A 14,306-nucleotide genomic window follows, 5' to 3' on the forward strand; every position below is an offset into this window, starting at 1 on the left:
CGGCCAGACGGCAGGTGATGTCTGTTTCAAACTATGTACATATTATAAATTGTCTTTGATTCACCAGGGCGTTGCGGATTTGGGAACGAGGCCAGTTTGCCCCTTTTGCGCCTTGTCTCGCTATTACGTGGTGCGGATTTAATTTTCTGCGGTAATAATCACTTTGTATTGAATGTGCTGTCAGTTATTCCTTCATTATCTGCGGTACGAACCAGGTACTCGCATGTTTGATATACTCATTGGTGTGCACTAGAAACTCCAGCATGGATTCGTATTTTTATGCGCGTGGTGAAAGTCCTTTCGATTTGAGTTCTGATTATTTCTCATTGTGGCAACGAGATAGGACATGTAGTGTGGACTCGGAGACTGACCCCTTTGCGGTCCAGAGCCCGCTAACTGGCTCCAGCCCGGAGGCACTCAACTCGGTCTCCGGTGGCGGCGACCAAGGGATAGACATTGCTATGGAACTATTGAAACTAACTGAGAATTTAGATTCACCTATACGCTTCAACACGAGAAGGACACAATCATTTTTGGACGAATTTGAACATAATGGTCTGACCACAGAAGTGAATTCACCACCCAACCCCTCGCCTAACCATGTGTCCCGACCACGCCCAGTCATGCCAGTCCAACCAGCGGAGGAACTAAAAGCCGCACCAGAAATACAGGAGCAAAATGTGACGCAGACTTTCAAGATCAACGCCATTCGAAAAAGGGACATACTTTGCCCATTTTGCCGCCAAAATGGGGAGTGTCCAACAGTCTACAGAAGCCACGCGCTACGGAACGCAGATGGTAAAATAACGTGTCCACTTCTTAGGAAATACATCTGCCCTATTTGTGGCGCAACCGGCGACAGCGCGCACACCAAGAAATACTGCCCGCAGGCGACGAAGGAGTTATTGGAAGCGTTCAAAGCATCACCACTAACCTTCACCAGACACCTTACCCCGGCCATCCCGACACCAGGATGCTCACAGATGAGAGTCCAATACGTCCCATTCGTCCCAGTGACCTATACGTGGGTGTATCGCCACATGATCCCCGGCCCGCCGCCTCCCATGATGAGCCAATGCCAGATGAGCAGCGGTCCGATGCCCACGCCTGCCTTCCAAATGCCCATTCCAGTGTCGTGCAGCGGCATGCTCAAGGCACCGGGTCCAGGGCCGAAAATAATGTAGAGAGCCAGTGGTAAGCTATGCGTCTCCCAGGACTTCCATCTACATCCACCTCCAATTTCAAACTTTCTGCGGGTGCCTACCTATAGCTACAGTGATCAAATGAAGTATAAACAAATCCTTCTAAATCTTCAAACTTACAGTGGGTTTTCATTGTTCTTCCAGTGTTGTATTAGTGTGTGTCTCCAATGCTATGCCAGTGCTTATGAGTTCAGATTTCCAATGATGGTTGCCAAACTATACCTTGTTCTGATTTCCTGTGGGTGTGTCCAGTGCTAACCCAATCCAGTTTCCAGTTTCGAACTTTTTAAAAAGTAAACTCGGAGTGTTTTGAGAGTACATGTAACTCCGGTGTATAGTGTTTGCAGCGGGCATATTGTAGGCTCACAAGATGAAGAAACCTCCGTCAGTGGGCCAGACACAGAACTCACCGCCTCGTTATTTTAGTAATTAGGCCTACATGTACTTAAAACTATTTTCCCAATAGTTTTTTCAGCCTTGAAGTCATTTTGTCTTCAAAGAAGTGACCATGGGATATTGAGAGGTATCCAGAGCGTTGCCGTTCTTAGATTGTGCTAATGATAGATTCGGACGGCTCTGATTCGGAGAAGCTAAAAAAAGCTGCCTTTGAAGGACTTCCGGTGATGACGAGTAGATTTGAGCTAGAAGAAGAGCGAGCGCGAAACCTCAAAAGACCAACTCGTTTTATTCACAAAACATTCGTGTAGGTCAATCATTTTAAATTTTTCTTCATATAAATAATATCATATTTTAATTTGTCACTGCATCAGATAATAAGTGATTGTGGGGTTGCTAACTAATATCTGGGTTCCAAGTAAACTGTAACTTCGGGTAATGTGCAGCATATTCTACGGGGATTGCGAATTACATGTATACTGTAACCTTGGCTATGCGATCAATGCGGGTTGCGAGTACATCGATCATGATCATAGACTTTCGCAAAGCCCCCGAAACGTCCGCGCCTATCCCATTTGTGCGTCTTCGTTATCAGGATGTCATACAATGAGATAGGCGTTCACGTTGGCGTTTCGGAGGATTTGCAAAAACTCCCTAATATGCAATCAACGCTGGTTGCAAATTACTGCAACCTCGGATATATGCGATATGGAATGTACAGCATATGAAAACATTCTTGTATTTTGATGAAGCCAAAGTTGGCGCGGTAGTTTAGTTTGTTTCTGCAATCGATTCGACATTGCTCCGGGGAGCTAAAATAATTGAGTTAGATTTGTTTTGAAATTTTCTGTAATTATTTTACTATTTTTTATTTGATTTCATTATGTGGATATATGTTTGTGCTGTGTGTATGCTTCACAATGTTGTTTTATTCCTAAATTGCATATAATTCGCGTATTTGATTGCTTAATGGACCAATGAATACCCACCAAACACAATTGAATTTCTGTACCAGTGGAAAATGATCGGCATTTCTATTCCTCGCGTTACTGTTGTCAAAAGTTTGAAATGAACTGATATTGTAGCTTGGTTTTGCATTTAATCATGTCTATTGCATTCCGTAGAATTTCATGTGAAAAAATTTGTAAATAAGTGCGATATTTTGTGGTGTATAAAATAAATGGCTAAAAGCCTACGTTTTGTGCCCCGTTTTCGTTCGAAGTTTTCTAATTAGGGGCGTTCAGTTTTGATGACAAAATTGGACATTATAACGATTATGGAAGACTGAGTGAGTCAAATCAATTAATTAACCGTTTTGTATTTACAAATGTAAACCATGAATTTTGATGTGGGCTATTTTGACACGCTTTCACTGAATAAAAATGTTGTCTCGTGAATTCATGGACTGACTGTAAAATGTAAATGTACCAATCTCATTTTTCAAATTGGGAATTGTCACATCATATGTATGTTTGATGTGAAGGGTTAATCTCAATACTGTGCTATGATGTCGTATGAAACAATAATGTACATTATTCAATTTCTAGTTCTTCTGCATTCTGATTGGTTGATCACATCCTCTTGGCACCCAATCAAAGTTTCAGATTGAGAATAAACGAAAGTATTTGGCCAATAGAAAGGTATATTATTGCGCCGCTTCAACAGAAAGGCCCCGCGTTACATGGCCAAGAGCCATTTAAGAAGTATTTTAGACTACTTAATGTATCATTGAAGCTCTTGGTCTTTAATTTGAGTTAGAAATTTTGCAAAGAGTGGAACCTCTTTTTTGTTTTACATCATATTTTACAATTATTTTCAATCTTAGATTAGGGAGTGGGTTGTTTAAATTTTGTCTTTGACTGTTCATGGCGTATTTCAAAAAGTAAGGAAAAAATATTACATTTTTGTTTAAAATGTGACTTTTGCAGAATGTGCTTTTCGGTTTTATTTTCTGGTGTTTGTATTCTAATGTTTTATTTGTAAATAACCCCTTCCTCTGTAAACATGATGTAAAATGCTGTATATGACTCCCCAATGGCATTTATCATAAAAACTCTGAAAAGACAGCGGCCAATAGAAACAGTAGGTACGATCCAAGTCTGGGTCATCCTGGTCCATATTAGGGTTAACATTCACGAAATGATATCAGGCGGTGACCGTCGACTACGTCACGTTCCTCCGCTTTATTCGTCCCCAGGTCCCCAAGAAATCAAAAGTGGCAAGCCCATTCGAAAACACGCAGTAGCAATAGCATGTACATTTTAAAACTCGTTGTACATGTATCTTCGAAAGGATTTGTTCTATCAAATCGGAAAAAAATGAAAATGTGCAAATAATCAATGTATTAGCTTAGTCTTCGAGCTCTGGAATTCATTTATTTCAATCAAAGTTTGGAAAACATTTTGAATTGTACAATATTTCTTTTCAACACACAGTATAATTATCTGTCGGTGAACCCCCTCCTTGCAAATATGATTGAAGAATAATGTGTTTCCCAATGTTGCAAATAATGACAATTATTTCCTTTTTTTCGATGTTAATGGCATGTACGGAGAATAACCATGTCGTCTGCATTTATTTTAGTGTTTACTGTATGTTACTAAAAAAAGATTATGTTACCAAAAGTGTTGTTTCTTTGTTTTGTGTAGCGTGTCAACATCAACGAAATGGCCACCGTTGCAGCGGAAACATCAGCGCCTGTCGTTTCAGAGGTTGCAGCGTGGCAGTTCAATGTCCCCCTTTCCCTTCAAATTGCATCATGGACTCGTTGATCTCCACCTGGCAGGTCATTTATCGTCTAATTGAGGATGTTACTGCGTCATAAGAAGATGGCCAATTGTCATTTTCCCCAATGTGGTATGTGTAGAATAACCCCTCCTCAACAGGTCAGATTAGTAACAGCCCGGAGAAAAATGTAGTCCCAGGTTGAAACTGAATCACCACAAATGTCTAGGTGAATGAAGAATCGTCGTGAAAACCCTGCTGTTGTCCCACTGAAACGATGTGAACTACTTCGGAGGATTTCGTTCCAAATATGGCGCATATTCAAGATATTCGTAGTGTTGTAAAATTTTGGGGGTTTGTGATTGAAACGACTAAGGCTGGCTTTGTATCGAAATATACGCGCGAGCTATTCTTTTTCTGAAAATTTGTAATTGTGTAAATACGCATAACAAATACCTTTTCCAACCTACCTCGAACAGAAATGATAAGGTACCTTCTGAAACTGTAGAAGCACACTATTGCCCCCTCATTTCCCCTCGAACGAAAAAGGGAGTAAAACCTATTTTTCACCCAGTTTCCACTCCGAATTCTTCTTTCAAAGGTTCCCATGTACCTAAAGCTATATCCGCCGAAAGCAAAGCTTCTGTTCAACTCGGTTTACACGCCCTAGTCCTATGTCAAAGTACTTTACCAATGCTCTACCTTTGATACGTGTAGACAATCGGTTGTTATCGACAAAGAATTGTATTTCTGACATATCCGAAGGCCAATGAACATTTTACAGTCGTATTATTCGATGAAGCTGATAAGGGCACACTTATAAACTTCTGTGACATTTTCCACCTGGTAAATTCGCCTCTCAGCCAAAGGTCGTCGGGGTTCGACTCCCGGTCTGGTTACCCCGGCTTCGTCCTTCAGAGGTCGAGCTCAAGTGCACTGCTGGCTTCTCGAGCTTCCAGTGTAGCCAACCTCTATAGGCGCAAAAGGGGTAAAGTTGTCGTAAGGCTGGATGTGACCTACTTGGCTGCTGCCTATAGTTTCCCTATAAGGCATGGCACTTGAAAATAATAACTAGTACGTGTACATGTATATATATATCAGAATAACAACCTTTTCGAGAACACCCTATTATTAGTATAAAGGCAACATTGATTAACTTTGACTCCGGTAATACAAAGCTGACGAAATTGCTTTTGGGCTAGGGACATTTCCCGGCCGTTGTCATAACATAGATCCAATATGATATACAAATATTGACTTTCACTCGATCACGAATGACATTTCTCTATAATTGACTTGTCATTAGCATTCATTGTCGTGGATCTGTTCCATTCACCTGGCTACTTGCTAGGGGAAGTACTCCTGCCAAATCAGAGCCTAGACTGAGTGGGTTGGAGAAGTGTACTTCAAGCAACCCCTTCACCAGTTACCAGTCGAGCAACGGTCCCCTCACGGCGAGTTGTCGCTACTTTTCGCTATCGTCGCTACTTTCTGCTGCGCCACTCCGCATCCAAGTCATGTCCGCCGTAGCAATACATTTACGAGTTCCATCAGATTAATCTGTGTTTTTTTCAACGACGAATTCTCGAATTTCTGTTGTGGAACACCAGTTGGTACTTCATCGAAGTCAAAGTTTCTCAGTGATATGGTTCTAATCAATACTGCTACAAGACTAGTATCAATTTGGGGACAGCTGAACTGGGAACAATCAATATAACCCTCTGTCTAGACAGGAGGCAATCTTGTCTCTGATAACATAAAGGTATAAAGGGCATCCTTTTTCATTCCTTTAGGCAAGAAACCTGATTTGTCAAGTTTTTTGTTGCAGCCTTATCGGGACACCGCCGGTCTGGCGATTGATCCTGACCGTGTCTGAAACTGGCGTTGATTTATATCAGATCTAATATAAGATTACACATTGGGTTTGAATTGAGACCCTTTTGGAATCCACACTCTCTGTATCGTTTAGGAAAGGGCATGCGCAAGCTTTCTCATGATTGATCTGTCACCCACAGCGGCGGTTCCAATGATGATATTGGGGCCAGACTCGTATTGGCTTGCGACATTATTAGAAAGATGTCAATGAATATTCTCTGTCTGCCTCATGCTCCTCAGATTTCAAACATTCAGCCATCATACAAAACACTAATGTATATTTCTTTCAAAGGTTTTAGATAGGACCAAAAGTATACCTTACACCAATTACTAGTTGAACGCGCCAGAGCTAACTTTTCACCACTAAACGTTGACTTCTATCTTGGCACGAGGTGGGCATGATGGAATGGTGTTCTATTCTGTAAATGGAAGCAGTCGCATTGTTTCGTTTTGGGTATTGCGTAATAGGTTCCAAAAGATTTGAATTTGGTTTGCTGCAAGTGGGAACACCAAGTGTTTTCAGAAACTAATGTTATCTGGCCGGCCGACGTACAACGTTTTTTGCCACAACATGTGCTCTCCTTCACGTCGCCGTTGTGATCAAGTGCATCTGTCGCGGGAAACAAACTCACAAAACTAATCGAGGACCTGCGCATAAAACATTGGACGCAGAAAAATTGAACGCTGCAGATAAATGATATCAGAACGAAGGATAAAAACTCTAATAATGAGAAAATATTGGATTTGTTTCTCTCTTCTCTTTTTTCATTTGATCCGTCGTCTGTGTTATGAATTGATACGCCGGGATGCCATCCGTAGTGTACGACTACATGCAAACTTGTTAGGTTAAATCAGACTTCATCTCTCTGGTGACACTGCTCCTAAAGACGACACTAACATACTCGCATGGGATTGCCTCATCACACCATGTTTACCATATATCCATACTAGGCGCATTCTATTACCCACGAGAACTCAACAGGGCGGTGGCGGCTAACGTGCCTACTCCACCGTGCCCTCGTACGATAATATTATAATCTTGGCACTAATTCATTTATGATAATATTGGCTGCAGCAAGAGAACGAAGAGTCCGAAGCTTATCTCGAGGGCCTTTCGTGTGTTTTGGCCGTTTTTCTATCAATAGAGGAAATGAACGTGTAACTGTCAAAATAATGACCTATTCATCAGTTTTCACGTTGAGGTCAGCGCCGCGGGCAAATTTACTTTCGGTCCCATTTGATATTTGCACCAGCAAGTATTTATCTACGGGAGTTCGGCAATCTAACCACCGCTCCATCGCGTTCCACCAAGATAACTGCATGAGAGTCCTACCATGCGACCACAAGCCCTATAGCGTGCATGTTGAAGTCAGTAAAGGTTACAGGTCCCCTCCTACTACCGTGGTGAATTAAGAAAGGTCCAATTTAATGAAACCCTATCACCGCGGGTCCCGAGATCATTCGCGTATTATATAATTGGCCTACATGTCGCTGGGAGCTCAGGCGAGGAGCACCGGGCTTCAATTGCGTGGAAGGATGACGGGTTGTAATGGGGCTACCTGAAGGTTATGACGTTGATTGGTTACTCAAGACAGGGTTTGGTCTTGCCGACCTGCCGGCGGTGAAAGTCAATCCTAAAGTCTCCGCCTTGCAAGGAAGGAAGGGAGGATGGATACGCACAACGCCGGCACGGGTTGGGTCTGAATCTCCAGGCCAGGACTGTTTATCGAAGATTGAGAATGAAGGAGACGACGTGGAGAGGCCTAGTTATGTAAAATTGTGTTGTGGGACGAGTATACTATATAGCTTACTAAACGAAACAGTAAAAACCCGGTCATAACAATCTAATATCGATTCAACATCATGAAAATGATCTCCTAACCTCAAACAAAACCCAATTTATTGACTCCGTAAAGTTGAAGGGCGTATTCGGTGAAGCCTTCCTTTGTTTTCCTTACCAAATATTCAGCAGCATCAAGGAATCCATAAAAAATATCATTCTAACACGATGTAATGTTGGCTCGACAGTGTTTTCCTATATGTTTAACCGATCAGCTGGTTGCCTCCACGTGCGATCAGCGCTGCCTGGAAATGATTCAAAGACATCGTTATCTGCCGACGAGAGCTTGTTCTCCAGTCGAGCTGACGATGTCTAAGAACGACTCACATGGATCCCATCGATTTGAAGGCTGCGATTGATTTCGATGCATTTGCTTGTGAGGAGAGGGAATTCGTCACGGGCAGTTGAAGATATCATAAGAAATTTCATTACGAGTTTTACCAAGAACTGGCGAAGTCGATTTGGAAGACCTATTCGCTTTTTAACCACGTGGATTTCACATAGTAGAAGAATTGTGCTGCTAGATAGGCAAACAGATAAATCAGGACCTAGCAGCTGCTTGATAACCTTTATGTAATGCCATCGTCCGGACAACTCTGTTGCACAGAAATGCGTTGCACATCTGCTGTCTAACTCGTAATTGAAATGTGGCGCCAAGGCGAATTTGCAATAATCCTTATTGTTACGGTCGTCGATTCCATTTCAGTTACGATACCGGAAAAATATCTCATGATTCACTTTGCATTTTATTCTTAGGATTATTGGACGGAATCGACCAAGAGTCACCGGGTTCGCCAAAACAAGGTTGGGCTAGATTTATCGTTATTTATATTGACTTGCTCGGTGCTATACCGTCAGCAACTGAACGAAGAACAGCTTACCAGTGTCGGCATTTGGGTTCTAACGATCAGAATAAATGTTAGGCGAGCGGTTCTTATCTGCAGCCATGTGTTGTGTTTCTGATCGGAAGGGGCATTCAGGTCGTATATGAGCCAGAGGAAAAGCCCAGAAAGATCATTGGATACAGATATTTGAGAACGATCGCCTCTTTGGACTGGAGCTTGCTTTTCAATCTTAGGACATTGGAGACCGGGGTTCGCCACCAAGTCGTTGGCGAGATATTGAGCAATCTCTGAGGAAAAGCTTCACGTATATGTTTTCGTTGGAGACATTTTTTGGGGTATGGTGTATACGGAAAGGAATCTGACAAAGTTAGAGTGAAAGGCAATAAGACAAAGTAGAGTTAAGGCTGACGATACCAGATTTAGTCCCTCTGTGGCCGTCGAATAAGGAATTCATCCTACAAAACACAATCGGAAATGTTGTTGTTACATCGAGATAAACTCTTGTATAATCATCTGATTTAGTTAAAAGTAACTATCTTAGCACTAATTCTTTATCGGAATGATCGACATATAGAGGAACTTGTATGGTACATTGAGCTTAAACATGATGACTGATCCTAACGAGTTGTTAAGTGACCTGACTAAGATGAAACTGAAGATAGTGACTCACTGATCAGATTGGGCTAGGACCATAAATGGTTATCAAAATAAACTATGATAGACGCTAGGGTAGTTCATATCAGGAACACGAGATAAACTATTTTGCATAACAAAACCTAAAGGAACGAACGCCAACTCTCGATGGAACTGTTGACGAGTAGATATCAATATATTTCGGAGGCGAGCGTACTGACTTGAAAGGAAGACACTTTAAACTGTGCTGTCGTTGCTATTGGGCAAGTTATATAATTCATACCCAAGAAGTGGACTGACAGTAGACTCAACACTCAGTTAGAAAATCACTGGATTTCTACGGAATAGGATAAAACGATATCGTTTTGTTCATTGAAGCCGTAAAAAGGTAAGTCAGTATTTTCTCTGCGTCCTGAGATATCATCCGTAAAACACGATTTCTTTTTTCAGTTTTAGTAATCGTAGTTATGGTAACTTTCTTTCCATTTTATGCGTTAGTCATTGAGTCACGATGTAAGTTGTTATCACTTGTTGGTGGGTGTATGAAAGTACAAACGGAAACTGCCGGTTTCCTTCTGATCGCGAGGGTCATGGAATAACTGGGGTCGGAGGCCTGTTGTCAGCCTGCGGGATGTCCTTGTCCGGGCCCTCCGTGTGGAACTGGTGCTAAATCTAGTCGCTGGCTGATAATTTCGTACTAATGACTTAGACATTGGGCTCTTTGAAGTAACAACATGGTACCTGACTTTCCTTGATTTTCTATCGCAAGCAGCAATTAGAGTCGTTGATTACAATGTACAGTTTCGGTGATTAAAGCTACATTTGTATTTTTCTCCGGACGTTTGGTGACTTGATACGGACTGTTCTTGTTTGAGTTGTATTGGTATTCAAAAGCCATTCGCTTTGTTCACCGGACTGTGATCAGTATCATGGGTTCTAGACATACAAATTGGCTTCTCGAAAAAAAACCTTTGGAGAACGGACGGTTGGAAAAAAATGTGTCATCTTGCGGAAAACCCTTTGAGTTCGCTGATAAGAATACTGAGGCAGGAACATTAATATTCCACTGCTCCCATAGAATGTATCTGCTAGTTGTAATAACCTCGTACTGCCAAATAGGAATCTTCATTGCGCCGCACCACGGTGACGGTGCCCATGGGAAATACATTTGAAATCCGTGTAATTTTAACTTCAGTTGTCAGATTTGCATTTTCGAATGAGTTTAAACTTAAACCGTGTTCATCTACGTGTACATGTAGCAGTTAGGCATTAAAACCTTCTTCTTCGATAACTTCATGCGACCATAATGGATCCGGATCATCCTCTACCTTCCAAATCTCATTTACTATTGTCTAAATTGCGTTCGTGATGAAATCATTTTTTTATGCACGATTCTTATTATAATGTCCTGGATTTTAATGCACGTTTTTATATAACCCCGGCTGTAAGGGGCGACGGTTTACGACTGGCGCAGCCGAGATTCCACTCGGAGACGTTCGGTGCCTCATACTGGGTGAGGACACCGAAGCTGTGGAACAGCCTCCCGGTCCAATTACATAATTTGAAAAAAATGCATTTTAAATCGTCCCTTAATGTTTATTATTTTGACAGGTTGGATCGTTTGGATGTCGACGACATGTGCACTTTCGTCACTTTCTGCCGTTGTGCAAACTGTCGGCCCACTTAGTGCGCATGTCGCCGGCACCCCGACGACACAACTCATATTATCTGGTGCCATATAATAGGTCTCGACCTACATGGTTACCAGTGTAATGCATGTACGTTTTATTTTGTTCATAATCCAATGTCTTGTCATGTTATATCAAATATTGTACATGTATTTTACACGAATAAATAAATAAATAAAAATAAAATATGACAAAAAACTGTTGATTAATCTCGTTTGGTGTTTGTCTCAGCGTATCCAGTCTAAATCACCAACGTGTCTTAATGGGCGGAGGCAACGGAGGCAACACCACTGGAAGTTGAGTATGTAATTCTGAGACTGTCCCCAAACCAATAACTGGATGTTTTTACGCACATGTTATGTTGATTGTATTTTGTACGAACTAATGTTATTGCTCTGTCAGAGCCCATGCTCAATAATGAAATTGGTGACAAAACGAGATTCACTTTCTGTCAATCAATCAATTTCATGGCACTTTTAGGAAAAAAGTACATAAAAGCTTGCTACAATTACTACATTTAAAAGGAAATGATACCGAGATAGTGGTCCTTGGTCGTCTAATCAAGACTGCTGGGGCGAAGCTGAATTATTCAGGTTTCATCCGTGAGGAATATATGTACATGCACGTCGACCCAAGGTGTTAGTTGATCAATCGAAGCAGCTGCTCCTTTGCGGGGTGCTTAAAGCGCTATAATGTGTCCATAATCACACCGGTTGGACGAGATCCTCGCTTACGGTCACTGTGACCATGAACATATGTGGATAATCCCTTAAACATCACCCGTAAATGTCTAAGAGCATAACTCAATAAGGCTGAAGCATCACCGAGAAAGAGATAAGCTACTTTTCTAACATTCAGGCAGATCACGAACTGTGATTTCGCAGCATGATGGTTGTGAGTCGTCGCATCATGACATTTTTTTATACCTGTCCTTGCGTAATATGAGACATTACAGTGGTCGTAAATGAAACTTTCATGAAAATCTCGCATGGTAAAGTTTCCATGCAAACTTGATGTGAGTGAGGTTTCTGTCTTACACTTGTACTGCTCCATATATCGGCAGCTTTCGATACTATAAGCCACGAAATACGTATTTATTTCACAAGCTGAGGTCAGACTGGGCGTCAGGTCCACGGCCGTGAATTGGTTCCGAACGTACCTCATGACCGATATTTCCATTTTCTGATATGCCGTTTCGCATTAAGCGAAGCAACGATATAAAAATGTATTTGGTGACAATGTGTCTGCACTCAGCAAACCGCTCCAAAGGCCCCGAACAGATTCCCATTTCCTGATAGGCCTTTTCGTAAAAGAGAAGCATTCTCTGGCGACAAGGCCCAGTAACCAGAGCGCCGCGACCATAAAAATAATCTTTGTGTTCTTCAACTGGCTGATTCGCATCCGCTTTGACGAGTTGATATTCCGAAACACGCCAACCAAGCATGTTTTTTCCCCGATGATATTAATGCGCCGTAGACGGATTGGCGCTGATGTGTTTTATTGAGATTAATAACGCGCGTTCGTTCTATTTGTTCTCGCGAATATACGTCCTATAAATTTCTATATTGTTTGTCAGGTTTAGGTCCAGTATTGTTTTGCATGTTGGATTATTCGTTTGCCATATCCGCGAAAATTCACGTTATTTTTATAACGTTTACGCTATATGTTAGTCTCAATAAAAACGTTCAATTAAACTTTTTCAGTTACATGTAATCCTTTAAAATTTGTCACATTACGATGAACGACTCAGTTAAGTTCCAGCAAACGTGGTTTTGATGAAGCAAGCTGAGACCAGTCCGATACGTCTGCAGACCCTCCCTCAGAGATCACTCCAGCTAGTTTGTAAACATGGGTCACACTTACCAGTGACCGCACGAGAATCTGGGGGACCATTAGCTATAGATGCGGGGTCTACCGCAGACAAATGGGCAAATGATGGTTATGACAGTCATGCTAGTGCTTGTCATTACATTTGTCATCCTCGCACGAAAAGTGTCAGACAGGTGGCTCATTTGTTGTGATTTTTTCAATATGACCAATCTGGATGTTCGGGAGGAGTAACCATTTTAAGGCGTGGCATGAAAGCAATCAGACTAGGTACGATTGCATCCTTCTCTCAGTTACTTGCGACGACCATCGATATCCCATTTAGTCAGCTAGTCAGCTAACCAATCCCGAGAAAACATGCACAGGAATCCTTATTAGTCAGGGAACCACGGACGGCGGCGAGTTGTCGTCAAATTAGTAGAGCAGCAAAGTGCCCCTCGAAACTCCCCGATTTTACTACGCCAGGAGATACCATCAGCGAAGCTAGCTCAGAGAGTTTTACCAAGATTGCTAGATTTAGCTAAATATTACCGATTGTCAACTTGTAACGAAAATTGAAAGAGAACATTGAGAATTTATCGTTCGTTGGAATCAACAAGGACACTGCGCCTTTGTGTGAATACTTTAGAAATGACGCGGGTTATGACGAGAGCGCGGTCAAGATCCCAGACAATGCGCGGGTATGTGAGTCGGCTGGTGTCCAAGCTAAATATACGTCGCTTTGGAGAAAAAGCGCGTCTTCTGGGATCCTTGCCTAACTGGTCACTATAAAACTTGTGTCTGGCGTAGTAATTTACTTCTGCCCCTGGAGAATCGTTTCGATGAAGATCATACATCGGGTCAACAGACATACATATATTTGATCGATTGGAGGAAATGTGAACTGCTGATCGTCAACAACTTGCCCCCTAATGACCTTGAAACATAAACTCTGATTATCCCCTTGGCTCTGAGATCGTAAATCCTTGTAAGGGCCATTTCCCACAGTTTGCATGCATGGCAGCAGAAGTGGGACAGTTTGGCTGCCGGTGGGCATTTAGGTCAATAAATCTTTCCTGTACAACCTTCTTTCTACTTCTCGACAAACCGGCCAAGGGTGTCTTATTGGATGTCAATAACTAGCAAAAAATAAACTGACCAAGCCTTCTGTTTTGTGGACTTAACCCGGACAAGAACAACATGTAAAATTATAACGGAAACAGATTTTTGTTCGGTTCATTTCAACCTGACAGGATACCCGTGTGTTTTTTTCAAGTTTTACAATACGGGACATAGG

The 14,306-nt window shown here is 41.9% G+C and overlaps 2 protein-coding genes across 3 annotated transcripts in view; both read left to right on the top strand.

Moving 5' to 3' along the window:
• The first annotated feature begins 263 nt into the window (after positions 1-263).
• LOC135498329 (uncharacterized) lies at positions 264-1,184 on the top strand. Its single transcript, XM_064788584.1, has one exon. It carries the CDS (start codon positions 264-266, stop codon positions 1,182-1,184), a length of 921 nt encoding a protein of 306 aa, XP_064644654.1.
• Positions 1,185-9,611: 8,427 nt separating this feature from the next.
• Positions 9,612-14,306, top strand: part of LOC135497943 (FMRFamide receptor-like) — an 80,224-nt gene continuing 75,529 nt past the window's right edge. For both annotated transcript variants that reach the window (XM_064787986.1, XM_064787987.1), the window contains exon 1: positions 9,612-9,903. The gene's annotated coding sequence lies outside the window, so the exon portion shown is untranslated. The remainder of the gene's footprint in view (positions 9,904-14,306) is intronic.

Source organism: Lineus longissimus, chromosome 13, assembly GCF_910592395.1.
Source record: "Lineus longissimus chromosome 13, tnLinLong1.2, whole genome shotgun sequence".
NCBI lineage: Eukaryota > Metazoa > Nemertea > Pilidiophora > Heteronemertea > Lineidae > Lineus > Lineus longissimus.

Bases quoted from the DNA above. Each gene is read 5' to 3' on its own strand.
- LOC135498329 (XM_064788584.1), top strand. From the start codon at position 264: ATGGATTCGTATTTTTATGCGCGTGGTGAAAGTCCTTTCGATTTGAGT.